The sequence below is a fragment of the Neoarius graeffei genome, chromosome 23 (genome assembly GCF_027579695.1).
Source record: "Neoarius graeffei isolate fNeoGra1 chromosome 23, fNeoGra1.pri, whole genome shotgun sequence".
NCBI lineage: Eukaryota > Metazoa > Chordata > Actinopteri > Siluriformes > Ariidae > Neoarius > Neoarius graeffei.
This window is the reverse complement of record NC_083591.1, coordinates 59,684,545-59,709,201: the sequence shown is the minus strand read 5'-3', so window position 1 is coordinate 59,709,201 and position 24,657 is coordinate 59,684,545. Positions and strand designations below refer to the sequence as shown.

Below are 24,657 nucleotides of genomic sequence, written 5' to 3'. Positions count from 1 at the left end.
GAGAATAGTGACTGGCAGACTAACAAAATAGTGCACTATGTAGCAAATACAGTGATTTGAGACAGCACATTAAATGGAATGGACAATGGCTAACTAATTAGTGCACTATATAGTGAACAAGGTGTGGTTTAGAGCACGACACTAGACCTCAGATTAAAAAACTGGCTGACCAACAAAACAGTGCTCTACATGGTGAAGAATGTGTGATTTATTTGTGTGTGATAGCCACAAATATTGAATAGAAGCACGAATGAAAGACTGACAAAATAGTGCACTATGTAGTGAAGATAATGATTTGAGACACAGCACCAGACATCAGAAGGAAAGGAGAATGGCTAACCAACTAAGCAGTGCACTACACAGTAAACAGAATGTGGTTTAGGACACAGCAGCAGGTTTCTCTGGAGTAAAAGAGGTTTTTGGAGAGCCCACCTTGCTGATGAGATATCCAGCCCATGTAGCAGACCAGTCAGAGAACTTACTCCCTCGGTTACTCAGGTAGATCGGCTTCGTCAGTCTGGACCAGTTCACCACCTTCTGGGAGCTTTTATACCTAAAAGTCACACGAGGAACGGGATTCAACCCCACAGTGTCACCATGAAATCACAAACACATGTTCATCGCAGGGCGGCACGGTGGTGTAGTGGTTAGCGCTGTTGCCTCACAGCAAGAAGGTCCGGGTTTGAGCCCCGTGGCCGGCGAGGGCCTTTCTGTGTGGAGTTTGCATGTTCTCCCCGTGTCCGCGTGGGTTTCCTCCGGGTGCTCCGGTTTCCCCCACAGTCCAAAGACATGCAGGTTAGGTTAACTGGTGACTCTAAATTGAGCGTAGGTGTGAATGTGAGTGTGAATGGTTGTCTGTGTCTATGTGTCAGCCCTGTGATGACCTGGCGACTTGTCCAGGGTGAACCCCGCCTTTCGCCCGTAGTCAGCTGGGATAGGATCCAGCTCGCCTGCGACCCTGTAGAACAGGATAAAGCGGCTAGAGATAATGAGATGAGATGTTCATCGCAGCATCACTCACCTGCTGTTGAGATGTGGCTCCAGAATCTCTTGAACTTGTTCTGGAAATCTCCTCCACAGTCTGCGGCCGGGCGAGTCCACCCTTCCCTCACGGCACTCAAATATAGACAGCAGTTCCTGATTTTTCAGAAAAACACACAGAGAGCTAAGTTCAGAGCTAAAACAGTAACAGTTTAACCACACAGCAGATCAAAACTAACCACACACTGAAAAGATTTTTATTAAAATGCACAAATGTATAGGTTTAATGCTGCGTCCACACCGGCAGCGATTCTTCACCTCACAGTGCTCTGTGCTGGTCGCCATTAGCAGTCAGACAATAGGACACAAATTTATCACAATTCTCCAATTCATGATCTGTATCATGATACAAATTTGCTCACCAACTGCCAGCAAAACAGCATTAAAGGTCCCATGGCATGGTGGTTTGTTGATGCTTTAAACGGGCTTGTGGAGGTTTCCGGATGTTATATCCGCAGCCTTTCTCGAAATGAACCCTCGGCACGTAGATATAGCCTCCTGGGAGAAAGCCCCATTTCAGCGCTTTTCCCAGTGCGTCGTTTTGCTAATGAGAAGCATGGAGGCGGGGAAGGGTAGAGGGTGGGGGCGGGCCATGGGGGGAGGGGGAGGGGCTTGACCAAGCTGCGGGCATGCTACCTGTGTGTGAACAGTAGCAATGGCAGGTCAAGCAACAGTCCAAGCTTTCGCTTTTGACCCGGAGTCCGATTTCACAAGTCTAAATAAGGGAGTGGGAAAATGTGTGTACAACACTAGTAGTATAGTGTTTGCGTGCACACACATACTCACTGCTATCAGCGCCTGTAGCCACGCTGCTAAGACAAAACCCCGTTCTCCCTCGGACTCCTTTCGTAAACTCAACGTGACACAGAGAACAGAGAGTGAGAGTGTTTGGAGTGGTAGTTTACGAACGTATAATACCCTAGGCTTGAACACGCACTCCATAACCAAAGAGGATAGAAGCAGCAACATATCGCTTATCCAACAGAAGACATGCATTGCGGAGCAATAGTCAAACATAAGCTCATAAGTTCCAGTCAATTTCCAGACTAAACTCAGTTTAACAGAGCATGCTGCATGCTTTTTGGTTTTGTAACGCAGAGTACCTGGCTAACTGCAGGAAGCGGTTAGCTGCACAGCTAATGTAGCCATTGCAAGGCTAACGCACCGATTTTAAAACACGGCAAAAAGACTTAACAGTTCTACACTTACTTGTTCGGTGTTTGTGGCTGATGCGGCAGGGATGCTTGGTACGGACCCAGGCGTCAGTGACAGTTGATGTGCAAAACCTGCCCTGTACTGTCCCAAGTTGTGGAAACATTCCTCAGGAAAATGCTTCCGACAAACATACACCGTCTTAGGTAGACTCGACGGCGTATTATTGGAGTAAATAAAATTAAGCCACTGCGTCTTCAGGGGCTCTCCCGTCGGCAGTAAAAACAGACTCTTATCTGTGTTGTCACATCCATGTACAGCGCAATTTCCATGTTTCGCTCGCTGAGATGGTGCCATGTTGTTGTGTCCTCCCTCTATGGTCTCCTCACTACAAAACTGAAGTGACGTATCTATGGTGGCAACTTTTGAGCTGGGCGGGCAATCCATACAGTGGGTGGGAATCCAGAGGGGGGGCGTGGGGATCATCTCCCTTGCTGACGTAGTAAAGGGAAGAGCCTATCAACGCGCCATTTTGACGCGCCATTCTCAAATGTTGACAAAAGGTGGGCATAGTTTGGTTTACACATTATGACATTTCTAGCCACTGGGGTGACTTAAGAAGGTCAGAGGAACTCATTTTAACGTTAAAAAACCTCAGAAAGTGAAAATTTCATGCCATGGGACCTTTAACATTTTAAGAAAAACATTCAAGAAGGCTTTCGTGTTATTTTTCTGATCACAAACATCTTCGATAAATTCCAGAACGTCTACAGGAATATATTTTTGTATCTATAGCAGGGATAGGGGTGTTGTCACGTTCCACACCTGCATGGCATAGGCAGCAGCGTCCTGAGCTCGCACATTGTCAGCATACGCCAGGAATGTTCTGGTGAGTTCTGTCAACAACCCGAAGGCAAAGTCTGGATCATCAATTCCACTCTGCAGAGGTGAAAAAAAAAAAAAAAAAAGAATCATTCTTCAGCAGCACATACCGTTTGCACAATTTCAGTGTAATGAACTTAAAGGTGACATATTAAACCCCTTTTCCACAAGTTATCCCAGTTCCCTGAGGTCTTAATGAAATGTCTGACCTGCTTTGGTCAAAATAACACAATGATGAAGCCCCACAGCTCCTTCTCACGCCGTGTAAACAGCCCTGTTCCTTTAAATGATAATGAGCCACTGCTCACGCCACCCACCTCTTCAGCCAGCCAATCAAGCAGCACTGAATGAATATTCATTCACAATGGCAGTTCTGAATCCGTGAGTGGAGATACTCAGATGAGGGGGTGGGATCATTCTAATGAGCTCCACATGTGACAGAGAAAAAGGAGCCGAATCTGAACGGTTTGTTGAAGCTCACGTTTTGTGAAACAGGCAGCGCAAAAGAAACGGGCTGTGTGTCTTATTCCAGAGTGTGTGGGCTGGTTGGCTCCAGATACCCAGACGTTTGTGCACAAGCACTGAAAAAGTGAGGGTTTTTTTAAAATATGTCTCCTTGAATATTCATGAGCTACAGCTAAACAGGCACACATTCTGATTAACACGATGTCGTGATATCATAAACTATGTTAAGGTGTGTGACAGTAATGATGCTCACGGTGAAGCTGGCCCCGCTGCGCTGTGTGTGCGTGGTGCTGAGGTCGAGGCGTCCTGGGTCGATGGCCCCCAGCTCCCCTAAACACTCGCCACACAGCAGCCGCGCCTCAGCGTTCACGTCCTGGCACCCCAACAACAGAACCGTCACCAGCTCTGACAGAACCGGTTCCACCAACTCACTGTCCAACAGCAAGCGCAACACTGCTGCCTGTTTTACACACACACACACACACACACACACACACACACACACAGGATGTAATGGAATATAAATATATTACATACAGAGACATGAATAAGGAGAGAAACTTGGGTGCATTTTCAGAAGTTTGACCCAAAAACCCAAACTGTAATTAATAAAACAAACAAATCAAAACTGTAGGTGACCATTTCATTTAATCAACAATAATTTAATTAAATAATCAATTAACTGGTTAATGTACAACCCCGATTCCAAAAAAGTTGGGACAAAGTACAAATTGTAAATAAAAACGGAATGCAATAATTTACAAATCTCAAAAACTGATATTGTATTCACAATAGAACACAGACAACATATCAAATGTCGAAAGTGAGACATTTTGAAATTTCATGCCAAATATTGGCTCATTTGAAATTTCATGACAGCAACACATCTCAAAAAAGTTGGGACAGGGGCAATAATGCCGCTTTTCCACTACAAACGCGGCTGAGTCGGGCTGAGCCGTGCTGAGTCGAGCTGAGCGGGGCTGTTGGAGTTGCATTTCAACTACAACCGCGCTGAACCGTGCTGGCTGGAAGTGGGTGGACACATTGGGTGGAGTTAGCGAAAGTGGGTGGACGTCAGGTGATGTCGTTAAGCAGCGCAAACAGTGACATCAGTGAGCTTTTAAGCGGTAGTCTCACGACCCGGATAGTAAACAATAAACATGGAGGACATGGAGTCGTTAGTGTTGCTGGTCTTGGTTCTGTGGCTTGTTGTCACCGACAACACGGACAGATACTGGCAAGAGCGTATAGATGAGGCGAGGCGCATAAGGCTACAGAAATTCTCGTAATTCGTAATTATTCTCCTTCCGGGTTTGCGGTGTTTACAGATCCCAGCGCGCTCGTGGGGCGTGTGTGGGCATGTGAGGACACTCCTCCTCACCAATCAGTGCACAGGGGAGTGTCTGCTCACGCCCCCAGCCTCACTCGGCACGGTTTGGCTCGCTTCAGCCCCACTCCAAAACCGTGCGAGTTTTAGGGGCTAAGCAGGGCTGAAGCGAGCTGAGTCGTGCTGGTTTTTGGTAGTCGAAACGCGAGCCGTGTCGGGCTGAAGTGAGCTGAAAAAGGGTAGTGGAAAAGGGCCATAAGAGGCTGGAAAAGTTAAAGGTACAAAAAAGGAACAGCTGGAGGACCAAACTGCAACTCATTAGGTCAATTGGCAATAGGTCATTAACATGACTGGGTATAAAAAGAGCATCTTGGAGTGGCAGCGGCTCTCAGAAGTAAAGATGGGAAGAGGATCACCAATCCCCCTAATTCTGCGCCGACAAATAGTGGAGCAATATCAGAAAGGAGTTCGACAGTGTAAAATTGCAAAGAGTTTGAACATATCATCATCTACAGTGCATAATATCATCAAAAGATTCAGAGAATCTGGAAGAATCTCTGTGCGTAAGGGTCAAGGCCGGAAAACCGTACTGGGTGCCCGTGATCTTCGGGCCCTTAGACGGCACTGCATCACATACAGGCATGCTTCTGTATTGGAAATCACAAAATGGGCTCAGGAATATTTCCAGAGAACATTATCTGTGAACACAATTCACCGTGCCATCCGCCGTTGCCAGCTAAAACTCTATAGTTCAAAGAAGAAGCCGTATCTAAACACGATCCAGAAGCGCAGACGTCTTCTCTGGGCCAAGGCTCATTTAAAATGGACTGTGGCAAAGTGGAAAACTGTTCTGTGGTCAGACGAATCAAAATGTGAAGTTCTTTATGGAAATCAGGGACGCCGTGTCATTCGGACTAAAGAGGAGAAGGACGACCCGAGTTGTTATCGGCGCTCAGTTCAGAAGCCTGCATCTCTGATGGTATGGGGTTGGCATTAGGGCGTGTGGCATGGGCAGCTTACACATCTGGAAAGACACCATCAATGCTGAAAGGTATATCCAGGTTCTAGAGCAACATATGCTCCCATCCAGACGACGTCTCTTTCAGGGAAGACCTTGCATTTCCCAACATGACAATGCCAAACCACATACTGCATCAATTACAGCATCATGGCTGCGTAGAAGAAGGGTCCGGGTACTGAACTGGCCAGCCTGCAGTCCAGATCTTTCACCCATAGAAAACATTTGGCGCATCATAAAACGGAAGATACGACAAAAAAAGACCTAAGATATGTCATCTATGTTCTATTCTGAATAAAATATGGGATTTTGAAACTTCCACATCATTGCGTTCCGTTTTTATTTACAATTTGTACTTTGTCCCAACTTTTTTGGAATCGGGGTTGTAATTAATAATTAACAATTTCCATGTATGATCATAAGTTGTATATTCTTATTAAAGGAAAATGTTCCCAGGAAAATTATGCAGGCCAGAAAAAGGTGTGTGTGTGTGTGTGTGTGTGTGTGTGTGTGTGTGTGTGTGTGTGAGAGAGAGAGAGAGTGTGTTCCTCACCTGGTTCTTATACAGCATCTCCTTCAGGCTGGTGAGGGCATGGATGCGCACGTCAACGTTTTCGTGCTGAACTGCGCGCATGGAGAGCTGCAGCGCTGCCTGGAGGTCAGAGCTCTTCGATGTTTGCTGAACACGTTCACAAAAACAGGTAAAATAACATTAAATAAACATCAGATCTGGAATTCCACATCAATGAGGGGCTAATCCAAACCCCTACTCAGGCTCGGTCCTGAACACCTAATGCTGAGCGATTTCACACCTTTCTGTAGTCCTGTAGGACCTTATGGACATCCTTCAGCTCTGGGTGGTCTGGAAGGAAGTAGATTTCATGAAGAAAGTCCTCCACTTCCTGTCTGGAATGAGAGCAAGGATACAAGTACAATAGTTTAATCGTGCTTCTTCTCCGCTCAGCCTGCTGCTGTAGTGAATAAATTAAAAATTTACTTTAAAGCCTTAGAAGCAGAGGATTTGCTCTTTTCTACAAATCACATCACCACCACTGCGACTAAAATATGACTCATGAGAGTAAACAAATATGATTTGCAAGTGCAGCTGATTAATTATTATTTATATGAAATTAGTTTATGAGCTTTGTGTTGCAGGACGCTGCACCTGTTCTCCACAATGAGGTAGTGCATGATCACAGCTGTCTCTTTAGGCTGGATGGAGATGAGGGGCAGGAGAGCGACGATCACATGACTCAATAATGGCCCCAAATACGAAGGATCGACAGAACGGACGAAGCAATCCCACGTCCTGACAAAAAATAAAAATGGAGAAATTCAGGAACAGGGTTTTTTGTTTGTTTGTTTTTATTTTAAGTGCATGTTTAACTATGATGGATGAATGAAGTTTTAACATTAACAATTTAAAACAAAATAAAAAATAATTTTAAAATTAATAATCTGTCAAACATTTTATTAATTAATATTAACATTTACATTAATAAATTAATATTTTCACACAGTTTGAATTTAGTTATGCCATTAAAAAGCCATAATATCCATAAATTATTTGATAATACACTATTTCGGGAAATTTTGGGTATAATCAGTATTTTTATGATGATTACAAATCAGAGGTTAATGATTAGATGTTAATATGTAAATTATATACAGAATTTTAAAGCTGAGTAACATGCTCCAACTTTCTGAGTCTTATTTCCTCTTAATTTGAGTGTTATAATAATTAATGTTGTAGAAATTAAATAAAAGACTATAGCAAACATTAGTATCATGATACATATCGTGCATCACAAAAAAGTATCGTGATATGATGTGTTTGTCAGATCACCCAGCATTAGTAAGAACACTTTTTTTTTTTAAATCACGTCAGTGTGTACATACTATACTGTCTGATCAAGAAAAATAACTCGACCAAGAATGATTTTTATTTTATTTTCTGGTGTGAAAGCAGCGTGTGTGAGCTGTGACTGACTGGCAGCAGAGTTGTGGGAAATCCTCTTTATATCTCAGACCAGTTCTGAGCGTCGTCATCATCTTCACCCTCACGGAGCTGATGTGCTTCAAACCCATCAGCTTCATCAGAGCCATTAAACTGTTCAGGGCCTGAAAACAGCAAACAGGGAAAACTCAAGTCAACATTTTGTCTGAAACGTCTGTCCTGTACAATGCTGTGACTGTCGGTTTGTTTTGTAACACAGATATGCACTCACCATTTTCTTCTTCTCCTTCTCACCAGCGCTGGAGCTCAGCAGCTGCATGTTGAAGAACGCCAGGATGCCCAGGAGCTTCGGCTGCAGATAATCGGCCTGCAGGACAATGGAGGTTAAAGAGAAACACTTTGGGCTCTTTTCTCCAACTTTAAAACATCAGCTCAGACACACAGACTACAGCAGAGATTAGAGACTTGGTAAAATCTTGAATAATTACTGACCTGTCTAGCTGCATGCTCATCTGATATCCACCTGTCTGTCTGTCAGTCTACTCACTGCCTGCCCGTGTTATGCGTGTGTGTGAGATGTGTAATCAGGTCATACCATGATCTCAGGAGAGGTGATATCTCTGGGCCCCTGATACGGATCGTCACTGGAGGAGAATGAGGCGAGGATGGAGAGTCCATTAAAGACCTGCTGGTAATTTTCTCCCAGACGCAGCAGCAGCTCATTGTGGAGGCCCTGAAAGTCCTGCCTCAGTAAACTGCCCAACTCAATCTCTGTTTCACTCTACAGCACGCGAGCACACACACAGGCAAGCAGTAGAGATGAAAGTGGAGCAAAGAAAAAAATCCTGAACTTTTGAAAGTCAAATTAAGATGGGGGGGGGGGACGTCCCCCGAAAAAATTAATATAACATAACACACAAAACCCTGCATTCCAGTGCATTTTAGTACTTATTTTCATTAAAACAAGTTCTAACTTAAGCCTTTTTCTTTCATGTACGTTAATGATTAACATGTCAAAAATATCAAATTTAATTCCCCGAGTTAATGAGTGATTTTCAGGAGTGCATTTAGAAAACGCGGTGATTTTCCTGCTGCACAGTTCATTACTTTGAAAAAAAAAAAATCAGACAGTTGAAGGTAAACTCAGCAAAATCCCAAAACAGTGCTGTTAAACAGTAAAGGTCTGTTAGAGTTTCTAAAGCTTTCAGGTTTCAATGTTGGGGACGTTGAGCCTCGTTTATCAATCTTTTAGTAGAGCTGTGCGTTTGCAGAAGCTAAAGTGAACTAAACATTTCCTATTCAGATTTATGCGAGTTGAAGCCAATCGTTTACATTAGTTCGTATTGTCTGTAAATTTAAACACCAATGAATACCAAATTTCTCATGTAAATCAGGGGCGTGGCTAGGATTTTTCGGGGGCGGGGAGTCACACACTGACTGGCAGCCTGAGTGCATTCTGTAACAAAAAATAATTCCCATTGCTAGTTTTAGGCCGCTTAGAAACCGGCTCTTCCATTATTGCTGTTTCTTCCACGTTTTCTTGATGTTGTGTTCTAGAAACGGCACTAAAACTTTGCTTCAAAACCACAAAATGCAACTTTGATGGAAAAACACATGTAATAAATTGCTTACCTCTCTTCACGCCGAAAGGAGGAGGAAAGTTTTGCTTGTTTTGTTATGGCGAATTATTAACACGAGGAAATACTCATAATTCACAACTAAAAAGACCGCAGCTACACCGGCAGCTTGAACGCGCTTTCTAGTGTGACTGTGTTGCGCAGAACGGAGTCAGTCCTGCGCGCCTGAGCTCATGCACCTGAAGGCGCGCCTAACGAGCTCCGGCACGCGTGCCATTAACAAAGAACACCTGTCTTTAATCAATGAACTATGTTTGGGCTATTTAAGGACGGCGCCCATGCAAGGACGATGCGAAGTATTACACCGCATCTAGGAACGCGAAAAATCTGAAAAATAAATTTCTCCATTCGGAAAACCAGAGATTTTCAAGAGTTTTGTCAAATATCCAGATTTCCGGGTAAATCCAGAAGACTTTCATCTATACAAGGAGTAACACACGACTATAAGAATAAAACCATGTAGTATCACAGCAGATTAAAATGCTGAACTGAGAGGAGTGTGTGTGTGTGTGTGTGTGTGTGTGTGTGTGTGTGTGTGTGTGTGACACAGAGATTCAGGTTTCCTCACGGACTGTTCACACCTTCAGGTAGTGGAACGCTCTCTCCAGCTCGTCCTTGGTGCAGGAACACACCAGATGGGAGAAGATGTACTTGAAGTTGTTGATAAGGATTTCTCGGCGGTTGACATTGAGCTGTTTAGCGATGGTGCGGATCAGAGCTGACGATGTGGGACTCGCTTTAGCTGCCAGGTACGGAAGAAGAACCTGCAGCGTGCGCTAAACACACACACACACACACACACACACGACTGGGAAAAATGATCATGACAGGATTTATACATCTCTCAGTTTAACATTATTTAAACTGAAATTTAAAAATAAATTAAAGAATACATGACTAATAAACTGAACAGGCATAAATGTATTTTTATAAATTTAAAAGGGAGGTAAATTTTTTAAAGTATTATAATGAAATGTTAAAATAAGTCTAAGTGAATGCTAAATTAAGACTGAATTAAATTGTAAAAATGAAATTACAGGGAAGTTGTTTAATCCTAGGATTACAAACTCAGGATTTATATTTTAAAGGAATACTTTGAATGAAACACTACTACAGTCAAAAAACGAATGAACCAAGCGGCTACTGATTAGTGTAATGCTAATAATTTTGGGGTCGGAGCTCACGTTGAGGAAGCGGTTGAGGTCGGGGAAGTCGAAGGCGTGTGCAACGTGCGAGAGGATGTCGAGGGTGAGCTCTCTCTGGTGCACCGCCTCCTCCTGTAGTGCCTCGCTGCTCTGATCAGGGGTACAGCGCAGCGCCATCACGTGGCGGGAGTGTAACGACTCCACTAGGAACTACACACACACGCGCGCACACACACACACACAGCCTGTTTTGAATTTGCCACTTGTTCAAAAACACAGTATTTCATCATCATCATTATTCTGTGCTGCTTATTTTCAGCCACATCAGTAAAACTCCGCCCCCAAAAGGTTCCTCATCCACATTTAAAAAAAAAAAAAAAAAAGTACCAGCTCTGCAGCAGGAACTTAAAAAAATAATAACTCAGCCCTGGTTCCAGTAGTGTGAGTATGACAAATGATCTGCGTTCCCAAACTCTTTATCGTGAGCGTTTATAAAGAAGTGTGAGGAGGAGGAGGAGGAGGAGGAGGAGGGGTCACCTGACACACAGGGTTCCTGTACTGATTAAAGAAGCTCTGCAGCTTGAGGTTCCTGAACGAGGCGAGAGCCTGAATCTCCGTGTGAGCCACAACTGAGATCTGAGAGGATTTAGAGAGTAAACAGTGGAGCAGACGCAGCAGAGAGAACGACACCAGACTGCCTTCAGCCGCCCTGAAACACACACACACACACACACACACACACACACACACACACAAAGAGACGGAGAACACGAGACAAAAAAATTAGAAAGTGTTTATAATTATGCTCATGTTTAAACTTTAAGAACAGTGTGTGTGTGTGTGTGTGTGTGTGTGTGTGTGTGTGTGTGTGTGTGTGTGTACCTGCCGATCTCCCCTGTGGTGAGGATGAGTGTGTGTTTCAGTTCGTTGTTTCTGGACGTTTTTGCGTTCGTAAAAGCTTCCTTCAGCCGGGACACAAGCAGCTGTGGATGTAGATGAGAGCTGATCATAAATCCTTTATTATAATAACAACATACACATGCGCGTGCACACACACACACACCCTAATGTCACTGTTCAAATTCTATGTATCAGGTCTGAAGACCGAGAGGCTATTGAGTAATTATAAGAAATAAATAAATGATTAAAAGATAATAATAATAAAAAGCTTAATAAATTGAACAAGAAAACAAAAAGGCACAAGATAAATTAAAAACATTTTAAAATTGTATATTTTTTCTCTATAATAGGACTGAATGCTAAAATAAATAAAACAGATGAGTTAAAGAGACACAAAACATTACAGCAGGAGAAGGAGAAGGACGGGGGGGGGGGGGGGGTGCTGCACCTCTTTGAGGAAAGCGTCTCCGTTCCAGCGCTCCAAGAGGCTCCTGATGGTCTGGCTGAAAGCCAATCGAACGTCCTGATGCGGATCCTCGATCAGATTCACCAGCGCTACGAGGAGGGACTGGGTGTCGGGGTCACTGCTGCTCACATCCAGGTGCTTACACACGTGACTGATGTTCTCTATAAACGCTAAGGAACGGGGGAAAGGTTTTATGATTAAACATTATAAAGGAGAATTTCTCTCAGTTACATCACTGTACAGATCACCGAGTTCCTGTGAACTCTACAGTGATGCTCCTCTATCACCCTGTCCACAGTCGAGTAAAGAGACCGGGGTGGAGGGGACCGGGGGAGCAGTGAGCACTGACCTCGTTTAACCTCAGGCTCCTCACTGGGTCTGAGCAGGCTGAGGAATGGCATGAGGACAGACAGCCCGACGGAGGACAGACGGACGGAGTGAGAGTCAGACAGAGTGATGCAAGAACAGAGGAACTCTGAGGGGGAACACAAATCCACAGGGAGAACACAGAACTGAGAACCTTCACTCATACAGCACAGTAACTGAGACCCAACAGATGCCATCACTGTCCTCACACGGGGGGAGACGTCCTGCAGTCTGGACCTAGAGAGAGAGAGAGAGAGGGAGAGACAAACACAGACAGAAAGATGGAGAGAATAAATTTTATAGTTTACAGTTCAGAAAGATACTGAGACAGAGAGAAAGAGACAGTAAGATGTGTATGTACGTGAGCGTGGTGTGCAGGAGGTTGTATGGTTTAGTCCCAAGCTGATGGATAAGCAGGGGAAGTCCCTTCACTGCACTGAGGTGCTCCATCTCATTCTCACTCTGTAGTGCGCACTGATAAACGCCCACACGCCAATCCACACTCGTCTGCTGAGGGAGGAGAGAGAGGAGGAACACACAGCGACCTCGGGTCTCCACGGCTAAACACACACACACAAATATTGTTTTATTTTCTATATCATCAGGGTGTATAAATATTTGAGTCAGTAACCGTGCGTGTGCCTTACAGTACGCAGGAGCGAGTTTTTTCGACAGTCCAATCAGATTAGCAGGAAACGAAGCCATCTGACAGGCTGACACAGAGGCTTGTGTGTTCACCCACGGAACCGACAATAACGCGCACACACTCTGGTACAAATCGCCGTCAGTCTGAGTGCTAACTGAGGACACAGAGTAATGATGTCATGGTTCAGAGGAAAACACAGCCTTAGCTAGAACACACATTTCTTTAAATTTTCTCACAAAGAAAACGCAAATGACGCATAAATCACTGTTAACCCACCGGTCATGTAGACGATGGCATCCAGGACGCGGACCGTTCTCTCCACTATCAGCTCCACGTCCTCGTCAGTGGCGTCAGCCATGACAGAGAGACACGCGTCCACCACCCGAGACAACATCCTCGACTTCAACCACACCAACTGCCGAGGGTGCGTGTGTTTCTCTCTGGAGCTCAACACACACTCACTAACAACAGAAACAGACGGAGGACGTTGCATGTAAAAGTTTTCATGCCCTTACTTTAGAAAAGTGGTTTTAAAGACAGTGTATGTGAACATGAATAATGAGAAGATCAATATGATAAATCTGAACTGGATTAAATTTTATTCCTCTGTGTGTGTGTGTGTGTGTGTGTGTGAGAGAGAGAGAGAGACAGAGAGACCTGGAGCAGACAGCAGTGAGACGCAGGATGGTAACTAATCCCTCCAGAACACACACACGCTGCTCAGCTCCGTCACACGTCTTCAGCTGCGTGATCAACTCCTCCATCCGACCATCTACTGCAGCCCAAACCTCAGTCCTGCTCCTCATCTCTACCTGACTGAACACACACATACACACAGGGTAAAACACACACACACAGGTTCTGTTGATAATAATGTGACAGTAAACTGGACAGAGAAACAGGAGGAGGTTTATCCGAACCCAAGCTGAGCTCGTCCTGACACTGTGGAGACAGACGAGTGGAATCTTTTTGCTGGAATCTCCTCGTCACTTCCACTCAACTCCACACTCTCACTCACACTGTCCTGTTCCTGCAGAGCTGCAAGACCTTCAGCTTTCAGCGCCACACACAAGTACCCCTCTACATACTGCAAATAAACACGCTATTATTATAATTATTATTACTACTACTACTACTATTATTATTATTACTACAATATGTGTTGTTTACTTCCTGGTGCCTCTGAGCTCCGATGCTGGTGATCAGGGCTCTGCACATGGCCGTCACTCTCTCTTTCCGGATCGAAGCTGCGGACTCGTATCCCAGCGGTACGCACTCCAGAACGAAGCGGAAAACCTCGCACAGCGCCGTCCCTGCCTCCGTCACCTTCATCCTGTCCACAGCTCCGTTGAGGATGAGTGTGTGCAGTGCGTCCATCAACAGGTCGAGGTAGACACGCCCAAACCGTCTGTGTGCACCCTTCTCCATGACAAACACGCTTCGCGTCAGCTCCCGGAACGCTGCCGCGTACATGTGCACGTCCGATTCCTCACAGCAGGTGAACGACTCCAGGAGGGACAGATACGCCGTGAAGAACATCTGCTCGTGGTTTACAGGAAGTCCACCCAGATTCACGATGCGCCTCAGCGTCGCCATGGAGATGGCCTTTGACTCAGGGCTGCCATTCATCAGGAGGAAACAGGACGCGTCCCAAATCCGGCCAACTTCCCGGGGAAAGAAGACGCCCTGCAGGACGTCGGTGAGGACGGTCAGCACGGTGGATAACAGCACCTGAGATGACGCAGGTGACATGAGCTGGAGGACAGACGGCGTGAGATATGCGGCAGGGTGACTCGCACTGATGCAGAAACGCTGCGGCGTCACGGGCCACTGCGTCCGGTGTGTGTCCGACATCCTGCTGACGGTGTGCGTGAGATCCTGCACTAAACCGATCAGCTCTCTGACCAACACGCCGAACACCACCGGACTCTTCACTCGGAAAAGATGGAGCAGGGAGCAGAGGACAGAGACGATGTTCCTGTGCAGAATTCCGCATTCCGGAGCGGCAGCAATGCGCAACACACGTGTGATGATCCACTTACTGAAATCTGAACAGAAAAACATTATTATTAGACAAACTTTTAATAATAAATAATCTGGAATTCTTCATGATACGAGTGCAAAGGTGTTGGCACTCTTTCTATGCTTCTTATTTATTTTTTATAAATAATGTAAAGCAATTCAGTATGTGATGTAGAAAAGAACTGCATCATTCTCTCATCTCTCCATCATCTCTACATGCCTTTCTTTTATTCCTCTACCCTCTATCTGAGCTTTCCTTTTTCTTTGATGCTTTTTTCCATCACTCTATCCTTTCTTTTTCCACTTTCCTCTCCACCTTATCTAACATCCACCCTGCTTCCCCCACTTACTTTCTTCTCTTCATCCCATTGCTTTTCTCTCATGCATTTTTCCTTCCTTTCATACCTTCAGCCTTTTTATTTCTTAAAATTTTCCATCAATCTTTTTTTTCCTTCATGTCGGCTCTCCTTCCATCTCTTTTTTCCCCCTTCATCCATCTGGTTCTTTTTAAACGTTCTTTATATCTGTTTTCATCCCATCATCTTTTCCTTATATCTCCCTTTTTTCTATCTTCCTCCCCCATCATGTCTTTCTTTCATTCTTCCATCAGTTCATTCATCCCTTCGGGATGGAATCGTGACCGTACTGACCGCTGCAGTCGCTCTGTACATCTCTGAACTGCTCTGACTGACACGTCGGGTTTATAAACATCAGCGATGAGGATTTAATGATGTGCTGAACGAAGTCCAGGAGCATGACGCAGGCCGGTTCCGAGCTGCTCTTCTTGCACAGTTCCAGAGCCACTGAAACCACACAGAGACACAAAACGGAGACAAAAAACAACTTTTTAAAAAATGTTATAAAACTTGAGGATCCTGAAGCTCCACAGTTCAGCACATTGCGGTTTTAAAGGAACAGTCCACCGTACTTCCATAATGAAATATGCTCTTATCTGAACTGAGACGAGCTGCTCCGTACCTCTCCGAGCTTTGCGCGACCTCCCAGTCAGTCAGACGCAGTCAGACGCGCTGTCACTCCTGTTAGCAATGTAGCTAGGCTCAGCATGGCCAACGGTATTTTTTGGGGCTGTAGTTAGATGCGACCAAACTCTTCCGCGTTTTTCCTGTTTACATAGGTTTATATGAGCAGTGATATGAAACAAGTTCAGTTACACAAATTGAAAGGTAGCGATTTTGTATGCTATGGAAAGTGCGCACTATAATGACAGGCGTACTAACACCTTCTGCGCGCTTCGGCAGCGCATTGATACGGAGCTCAGATATCAATGCGCTGCCGAAGCGCGCAGAAGGTGTTAGTACGCCTGTCATTATAGTGCGCACTTTCCATAGCATACAAAATCGCTACCTTTCAATTTGTGTAACTGAACTTGTTTCATATCACTGCTCATATAAACCTATGTAAACAGGAAAAACGCGGAAGAGTTTGGTCGCATCTAACTACAGCCCCAAAAAATACCGTTGGCCATGCTGAGCCTAGCTACATTGCTAACAGGAGTGACAGCGCGTCTGACTGCGTCTGACTGACTGGGAGGTCGCGCAAAGCTCGGAGAGGTACGGAGCAGCTCGTCTCAATTCAGATAAGAGCATATTTCATTATGGAAGTACGGCGGACTGTTCCTTTAAGCTCGTGTCCGCTGCAGTTAGGCAGAAATACAGACAGTCTGGATAATAAAGAATACAGAAGCACAGAAGAATAAAGACGTCTTTGGATATTTTGGGTTTCGGGATAAATACCTGTGTAAGAACACATTCTGGCTGTTTAATTGCTTTATATAAACGTTCCTGAAAACTGTATTACATTTTATTTACTGTATAAGACATCAATGAAGTACCAAGACGGAAATAAAATTTATAAAAGTTGTAAAAGCTGTTTACTTTTTAAAAATGAACTTTACTGTGTTTCTTACCAACTTCTACATCAGTCAGGATCCTGTCAATGAACTGGCACAGAATCTGCCTGGGTTTCTGTACAGCAGCGTTATATTCCTCTGAAGAGGCACTGAAACAAAGTGAAACTCTTTATTACGTTCATCTTTCAGCGGTCTGAAGCCTAACGTTAATGTAAAATAAAGAATTAAAGAAATGTAAACAGGTAAACAGGTACCTGGCTAGCTCCTGGAGAGCAGGAATCATTGCGGACATCTCTAACCCCGGCTCCATTTTCCCTTACAGTTAATAAATACGGCCTGGTTGAATCTTAAGCAAAGCCTCAAGTGCAATTTGAGGTGAATTAATTCCATAAAAACAATAATAATAATAATAATAATAATTTCCTGTCAGGAATCTCCGCGGGCCTTTAGCTTCAGCCGCCTCGCGCGCGCGCCGCCATTACTTTCAAAAGGCTTCGGCTGAGGGGCGGGGACGGCGGCCGGGAAGGGACACGCGCTCCGCAGTCCTCCTATTAACGAAACGCGTTCCGACGTCGTGGATGCTCTTTGTGCCGTCTCGCTGTCAGTTAGCGCTTTTTATTCATCATGGGAATCATGAAATTAGCAGATTTGATTCGTGGTGAAGCTCCAGAGGCGATAAGTTACAAAGGGATCGGAGATTACTCTGGTGATTAATTCAACTGCGTCAATTGCGCTAGCTAGCTAAATCAGACTAGCCTGCCTCATCTACTGCCTGGACTGTAAACATTAGACACTGTAGATAGAAGGTTTCCTCCGGCAGAGAGAGAGAGAGAGAGACAGAGAGAGAGAGAGAGAGAGAGAGACAGAGCGCGTCTGTGCTGACTGATGTGTAAACACAGAAATGAGGGCGTTTATAAATGCGCGCGCGCGTCAAACAGCTCGCTGCATGGCCTTTAAATGGCTGACTTGATGCTCTGGCTTCAGATTATTATCACATTATTTTAATCATCATCTCTGTCTGTTTCAGGAAAAATCATTGCACTTGACACCTCCATTATGATGAACCAGTTCCGTTCAGCTCTCCCTAATCTGACATTAAGGTAAGAAAAATAAATAAATTATAACAATTAAATAAGCCCTTCATCAGATAAAGATTTAAGGTTCTAATCTAATGCTTTAGTTAAATATGATATTATTCTAATGTCCCTTACTGGTCAATCTTTAGCACACATCACTGGAATCAAAACAATTAAAATGTCCTGGAAGCACCCACATTCAATTAAAGATTCTAATTTAACTGTTAAAAAAATATGAGAAATAAAGGCATGTTTATGTTTCCGGGTATTTATCCAAGCAGTGGGTCGGTATCAGATCAGATAAAGGATTTTCTCATCAGACACACTAACACAGAGTTACTACATGATTTTTTTTTATTGAAAAGGTAGACCAGAGTGCATTTCTCCTTGTTTGTGCTTTTCTCTAATATACTGATAAAATCCTCATAGTTTCAGTAAAGCTATTTTATCGATAATAGTCTATCTGTTCATTGATACTCTACACTTATTATTATTTGTTATGAATGACGAGATGTGGTGAGTTAGGATCCAAAAGCAGAAACACAAACCAGAAAATCCAATGAATAAAAAAAGATTTAATTGAAGTCCAAAAAGGTGAATGAACAAAATTAGCAAAATAGTCCAGACAAAAACGAGGTAGGCAAAGGACAAAACGCTGGTATGGAAAAACATGAAAAAAAGTCCTGACAAAAAATGGAGACAAAAAAGGTGGCACAAAAAACATGAAGAAAAGACACAACGTGAGTGCAAAAAAAACTGTGGCAAAGACTAGGCAAAACAGAGAGCAAAAATCCAGGAAGCAATAATGGCACAGAGACAACGTGAAAAACAGACAAGAGGTTCTGGCAAAGTCTCCTTCTGAGAACGGCCTATTTTACACAGCAGAGCAGACCAGGATAGTGAATGCCGGCAAGACGGAAGTCCCGTCCTGGATCCGGATTGCACTGAGCTGGGAGATAATAAATCTCCCGAGTGGAAGTCCGGGGCGGATCATGACAGTACCCCCCCCCCCCCCCCCCCCCCCCCCCCCAACGAGAGCAAAGGACTGGAAACCAGAGGTTTAAGCTGTGATGCATGAAAGGTAGGGTGAACATGTCGCATGGTGAGTGGTAATGCCAGTTTAATGGAACATGGGTTGATTACCTTCTTGATGAGGAAGGGTCCAAGGAACCTGGGTGCCAGCTTGTGAGAGATGGCCCTAAGTGGCAGGTGGCGCGTGGAGAGCATAACTTGTTGACCCACTCGGTAGGTGGGTGCCTTGGAGTGATGTTTGTCAGCCTGCTTCTTGGATGCGAGTGCGGAGCGAATGAGTCTTCTCCCGGCCAATGCCCACGTCCTCCTGGAGCGGTGTATAAAGGCTTGGGCTGAGGGTACGGCGACCTCCTCCTCCTGGCTGGGGAACAGTGGTGGTTGGTACCCTAGTGAGCACTGGAACGGAGAGAGACCTGTGGCAGAGGAAGGGAGAGTGTTATGTGCGTATTCGACCAAGGTAGGTATTTACTCCAAGAACTGGCATCCCTGGACACCATGCACCTGAGTGCAACCTCCAAAGCTTGGCTCACCCATTCTGCCTGGCCGTTGATCTGTGGGTGGAAGCCTGAGGAGAGACTACAGGTGGCCCCGATGAATCTGCAGAAGGCTCTCCAGAACTGTGCAGTGAACTGAGGAACCCGGTCAGAAACTATGTTGGTAGGCAAACCATGTAGGTGGAAAACGTGGTGGATGAGTAGTTCTGCGGCCTCTTTGGCTGAGGGGAGCTTGGGCAGAGGAATGAAATGGACGGTCTTAGAAAAACGGTCAATGACAGTGAGGATGCATGTGTTGCCACCTGAGTTGGGGAGTCCTGTGATGAAGTCCAGGGCGACGTGTGACCAAGGTCGATGCGGAGTAGGAAGGGGTCTTAATAAGCCAGCAGGGGGTCGATTGGCTGTCTTGTTCCGGGAGCATGTGTCGCAGGCTGCCACAAACTCCTGGATGTCCTCCTTGAAGGATGGCCACCAAAAGCGCTGCTGGATGAGAGCCAGGGTTCAGGCGGCTCCCAGATGACAGGCCAGCTTGGAACCATGACCCCACTGCAGCACCTGAGTTCACACATGACAGGGAACAAACAGATGGTTACGAGGAATATTGTTGGAGTTACCTTCACCAGGGTCCTGCTCCAGGGCCTTCTTCATGAGCATCTCAACGTCTAGAATAGCGGCTCCCACCAGGCAGCGTGGAGGAAGGATAGTCTCAGGTGGCTTGGACTCCTCTTGGTGGGAAGAGAACATCCTGGACAGGGCGTTGGGTTTGCCGTTCTTGGAGCCTGGGCAGTAGGAGAGCGTGAAGTTGAATCAGGAAAAGAAGAGAGACCAACGGGCTTGACGGGAGTTGAGACATTTGGCAGACTTGAGGTAGTCCAGGTTTTTATGGTCGGTCCAGACTAGGAACGGGAGGTCAGACCCCTCGAGCCAATGCCTCCACTCCTCCAAGGCTAGTTTCATGGTCAGTAGTTCTCGGTCGCCGATGTTATAGTTTCGTTTGGCTGGGGATAGCCGGCAGGAGAAGAAGGAGCATGGTTGGACCTTGTTGTCGTTGGCCCTCTGGGATAGGATGGCTCCGACCCTTGACTCAGAGGCGTGGATCTCGACGATAAACTGCTTGGTAGAATCTGGTATGATGAGAATGGGTGCTGTGGTAAACCTGTGCTTGAGACTGGAAAAGGCTTTCTCTGCTTCCTCCCCCCACTTGAACTTGGTCAGGGCTGAGAGAGGTCTGGCCACCGTGCTGAAGTTGCGGATGAAATGCCTGTAGAAGTTGGTGAACCCCAGGAAGCGCTGGATCTCTCATCTCGAAGATGGGGTGGGCCAGTCAGCGACTGCCTCCAGCTTGAGGGGGTCCATCTGGATCTTGGCTGGTGAAATGATGAACCCCAGGAATGAGACAGAGTCTTGGTGGAACTCACTCTTCTATGCCTTAACGAACAGCTTATTCTCCAGCAGGCATTGAAGAACCTGCCGGACGTGACCCCGATGTTCCTCCAGGGAGCAAGAGAAAATCAAGATATCGTCCAGGTAAACAAAGACAAAGGTGTTAAGAAAGTTCCTCAAGACATCATTAACCAACGCCTGGAATACCGCGGGTGTGTTAGTCAGGCCGAAAGGGACTACGAGGTACTCATAGTGGCCTGTGGTGGTGTTGAAGGCCATCTTCCACTCGTCCCCTTCCCTGATCCTAACTAGGTGATAAGCGTTGTGCAAGTCCAGTTTGGTGAACACCTTAGCTCCCTGGAGTAGTTCGAAGGCTGTAGTCATGAGCGGTAGTGGGTAGCGGTTCTTGACCGTGATGGTGTTGAGACCTTGATAGTCAATGCAGGGGCGGAGCGACTTGTCTTTCTTCTCCATGAAGAAGAATCCCGACCCTGCTGGGGAGGAGGAAGGGCGGATGATCCCAGCTGCCAGAGACTCAGTGATGTATTTCTCCATGACTTGTCTCTCGGCAGGGGAAAGAGAGTAGAGACGTCCCTTCGGTGGCGCTGTCCCTGGCAGGAGGTCAATACCGCAGTCATAGGGCCTATGAGGGGGAAGGGACACTGCTCGGGTCTTACTGAAGACAGGCTTGAGGTCCAGATGTTCTGGAGGCACATGAGAAAGGTCGGGAAACTCGCTGGCTGAGGTGGTTTGGTGGGAGGCAGAGCGGAGTTCAGGCAGGAGGCCAGACAGGAAGGACTCCAGCCTAAGATGGTGTGGTCAGTCCAGTTTAAGTGGGGGTTGTGCTGCATCAACCCGGGTAATCCAAGAATAACGGGAACATGAGGGTTGTTCATGACATGAAGTTGTATCGTTTCGGAGTGATTGCCTGAAATCTTTAGGGTGAGCAGGGTGGTGAGGTGAGTGATGGTGGTCAAGCCAGTGCCATTGAGTGTCAGGACGGTGAGAGGGACCTTGAGGGCGAGTAATGGGATTCCAAGATCCTTGGCGGTGGCAGAGCAGATCAGGTTCCTGTCCGCCCCCGAGTCGACAAGCGCCTGAAGATGGTGATGCCGGTTGTTGATAGTGATGATAAAGGGGAGCAACGGTTGGTCGGCAGGGGACTGGTTCCGAGCATTGCCCACCAGGGTCCCTCGATTCATTGGTGGGCTCGTCCTTTTAGCGGGCAAGCTCGGCAGATGTGTCCCTGCTGACCTCAGTAGAAGCAAGCCCCCATGCTCCGTCGGCGCAGTCGTTCCTCCGCTGACACCCATACCCGATCTACCTGCATGGGTTCAACGGACGAGGTGGGTGGTGGAGAGGGATTGAAGTTGAGGCGGCTCCTCTCTCTCTCCTCCGTTGTTGAACCCACGCATCAATGTGATTGGCAAGGTCCATCAGGCTGGAGCGGTCCGACGGCAGTTCCCGCGACATGAGTTCATCCTCGATGGTGTTGGATAAGCCATGTAGGAACACGTCGACCAGGGCACTCTCGCTCCAACCGCATGACGCTGCCAACGTCCAGAGCTTGGTGGCATAATCCGAGGTAGATCGGGACCCCTGCCACAGCTCCATGAGCTCTCTTGCTGCCTCCCGGCTGGACAGAGAGTGGTCGAATGTTCGCTTCATTTCCTCAGAGAGTTCCTTGAAGCTGGAACAACAGGGCACGTCAGCGTCCCAGACCGCCGTCCCCCATTCCCTGGCCTTGCCGGTGAGGAGCATGATGGTATAGGCTACCCGGTAGCGTTCTGTGGGGAAAGCCAGAGGTTGAAGCTCCAAGATCAGTGAACATTGTGACAAAAAAAGATCTGCAGATACCTGGTTCTCCACTGTAGGGTTGAGGCGAAGGGAGTCTTGGTTCGTGGAGAGCGGCAGTGGCGGGAGGTGAACAGGAATGCTATTTGGTCGCGGATCCGCGAAAATTCGCAGATTTGAATACATTTTGAAAATTTTGTGAAATGCCAAAAAACTCAAAAATCGGGAGAGGTGTTGACTTGTGGTAAATGCGCAAATGTAATATTTGCTATTTTGCATCCGATTCCGTGTCCCATTCTGTGTTTTACGGACTGACCTTGACTCCAATTACGCGTGTGTAACGAGGTTTGTGATTGGAAGAAAATGTGTCAAGCGTTACTAATGTAGCCAATTGGCAACGTGAATATATTGTAGCTTGTTCTTGCTTGTTTACAACATGGTAACCACATTTCAAAGTTAGAAAGCGAATATTTTGAACAATGGCAAAAAGTTATTGATCGAAAAGAAGAAAACCAAGCAAGGGAAGTTGATAGTGGGTGCAGAGTGAAATGGAATTGGGAATGGTGTTCAAAACTGTTAAAAGTAATTTATAACGATAAAGAAATGGACACCACTGTGGGCGAATATTATCGGAAATTTGACATTGCTGGTAAATGCAGGTGCGTCTTGTGTGATGCAGAGGCTAACTATGCTGATCGTGGTTGCGTTGCCCTTGTTGACCATATCAAAACAAAAGGACGCACACGGAAACTGTATGAAAAGCGGCCAAATCATCAACTGCCGAGTAATTTTTTTCCACTCGTCGCCGGGAAGATGCACAAAAACAAGATTTGACATGCGGCATTAGCCCTGTTTACTTACAGGCCTCGGGAAAGCCTGCAGCTACACAGTCTAAGCGTCTGACACCGTTTGTGAACAGGAAAGCGCATACTGAGGTAAGAAACCACTTTTTGCCGAAGTTTTTGGCACTTTCCTCTTAACTGTCAAACAATGCAAAGAATATAATATGTCCTATTTACAGGGATCGAAACGGGAATTTGGGAGCACTGGTGCCTCTCAGAGGTACTGGTCCGAATGGAGTAGCACTGGTCCGTACTTATAATTACAAATTTCAAGCTGATTTTATATATTTATTCATATAATACAACCATATTATACATGAGTGATCAATTTCAACTGTCTATAAACTTCTTCCTCAGTCATCTCATTATCATCACAATCTTCGAAACCCTCATCCAGATCATCATCATCTATCGGGTCATACATCACATCATGCTGCGCCTCCTCGTCATCTTCATCTTCCACCTCCTCATTCTGTCTCTCCTGGGGCTCTACATCTCCTGCCACATACTCCCTCTCATCACCTGCAGGCTACTCTGGCTCATCATCACCCTCCTCCATACTTGTTGAGCGATATCCGTTTGTTTTGATAGCTGTCAGAAATGTCAAGCCAAGGACTTTTAAACTTTGCGGGGGTCTAATCTATCTGACCAATAGCAGTTCAAGTTACATTTGTCTTCACGGGCAGCAACGAAAATGAACGGGAAGAAACGAAACTTCGTGCAGCCATGCTGCATGTAACGGTGTATACTGCGCACGTAAACAATATGGCGGCGCCCGCGTCTATGCCAACTTGACAAATGTCTCACAAAATCTATTGAAATTATCGTAAAAAACGGTAAAATAGACCAAGTTCTGCTTAAAATGGGCAAGAATCGTTGATAGAAACTATCGAGGCAGTGAGTAGTTTGATATATATATAGCGTGGCGAGCCAGTCGCCCACTCGGTCGAGTACATGTTGTCACTAGTCGCCCATACCCTTTCCAACTCGCATTGGCGAGTGGGCGACCGCCCGTTTCGATCCCTGTAATTATAGAGAAAAGTTTCAAATTTAGAATGAAATGTTACTGATTTGACATTTAGATCTAGTTTTGAGTTACTTACAATTGCAAAATCATGAAAATACCTCACTAAAGTAATTTT

The 24,657-nt window shown here is 45.8% G+C and overlaps 2 protein-coding genes across 7 annotated transcripts in view; one reads left to right on the top strand and one right to left on the bottom strand.

Annotated features, from left to right (window-relative positions):
- The window catches only part of atr (ATR serine/threonine kinase), a 30,750-nt gene extending 13,347 nt beyond the window's left edge, over window positions 1-17,403 (bottom strand). For both annotated transcript variants that reach the window (XM_060906564.1, XM_060906565.1), the window contains exons 1-25: window positions 17,149-17,403; window positions 16,952-17,043; window positions 15,675-15,827; window positions 14,173-15,050; window positions 13,923-14,089; window positions 13,660-13,818; window positions 13,279-13,463; window positions 13,004-13,156; window positions 12,718-12,916; window positions 12,340-12,593; window positions 11,973-12,160; window positions 11,507-11,607; window positions 11,162-11,333; window positions 10,664-10,834; window positions 10,061-10,255; window positions 8,438-8,623; window positions 8,114-8,209; window positions 7,876-8,006; window positions 7,051-7,194; window positions 6,698-6,791; window positions 6,439-6,564; window positions 3,794-4,000; window positions 3,019-3,132; window positions 1,022-1,137; window positions 433-553 (exon numbers count right to left, since the gene is read on the bottom strand). In XM_060906564.1, the coding sequence (XP_060762547.1) occupies window positions 433-553; window positions 1,022-1,137; window positions 3,019-3,132; window positions 3,794-4,000; window positions 6,439-6,564; window positions 6,698-6,791; window positions 7,051-7,194; window positions 7,876-8,006; window positions 8,114-8,209; window positions 8,438-8,623; window positions 10,061-10,255; window positions 10,664-10,834; window positions 11,162-11,333; window positions 11,507-11,607; window positions 11,973-12,160; window positions 12,340-12,593; window positions 12,718-12,916; window positions 13,004-13,156; window positions 13,279-13,463; window positions 13,660-13,818; window positions 13,923-14,089; window positions 14,173-15,050; window positions 15,675-15,827; window positions 16,952-17,043; window positions 17,149-17,204 (4,458 nt within the window). In that variant the 5' untranslated portion in view covers window positions 17,205-17,403. The remainder of the gene's footprint in view (window positions 1-432; window positions 554-1,021; window positions 1,138-3,018; window positions 3,133-3,793; window positions 4,001-6,438; window positions 6,565-6,697; window positions 6,792-7,050; window positions 7,195-7,875; window positions 8,007-8,113; window positions 8,210-8,437; window positions 8,624-10,060; window positions 10,256-10,663; window positions 10,835-11,161; window positions 11,334-11,506; window positions 11,608-11,972; window positions 12,161-12,339; window positions 12,594-12,717; window positions 12,917-13,003; window positions 13,157-13,278; window positions 13,464-13,659; window positions 13,819-13,922; window positions 14,090-14,172; window positions 15,051-15,674; window positions 15,828-16,951; window positions 17,044-17,148) is intronic.
- Window positions 16,764-24,657, top strand: part of zgc:110269 (probable flap endonuclease 1 homolog) — a 16,951-nt gene continuing 9,057 nt past the window's right edge. For 2 of the 5 annotated variants that reach the window (XM_060906571.1, XM_060906566.1), the window contains exons 1-2: window positions 17,428-17,600; window positions 17,922-17,994. In XM_060906571.1, coding sequence (XP_060762554.1) covers window positions 17,519-17,600; window positions 17,922-17,994 — 155 coding nt within the window. In that variant the 5' untranslated portion in view covers window positions 17,428-17,518. Of the gene's footprint in view, window positions 16,783-17,427; window positions 17,995-24,657 lie in introns of those variants that run through there. The other 3 variants (XM_060906569.1, XM_060906567.1, XM_060906570.1) reach the window with 3 other exon arrangements.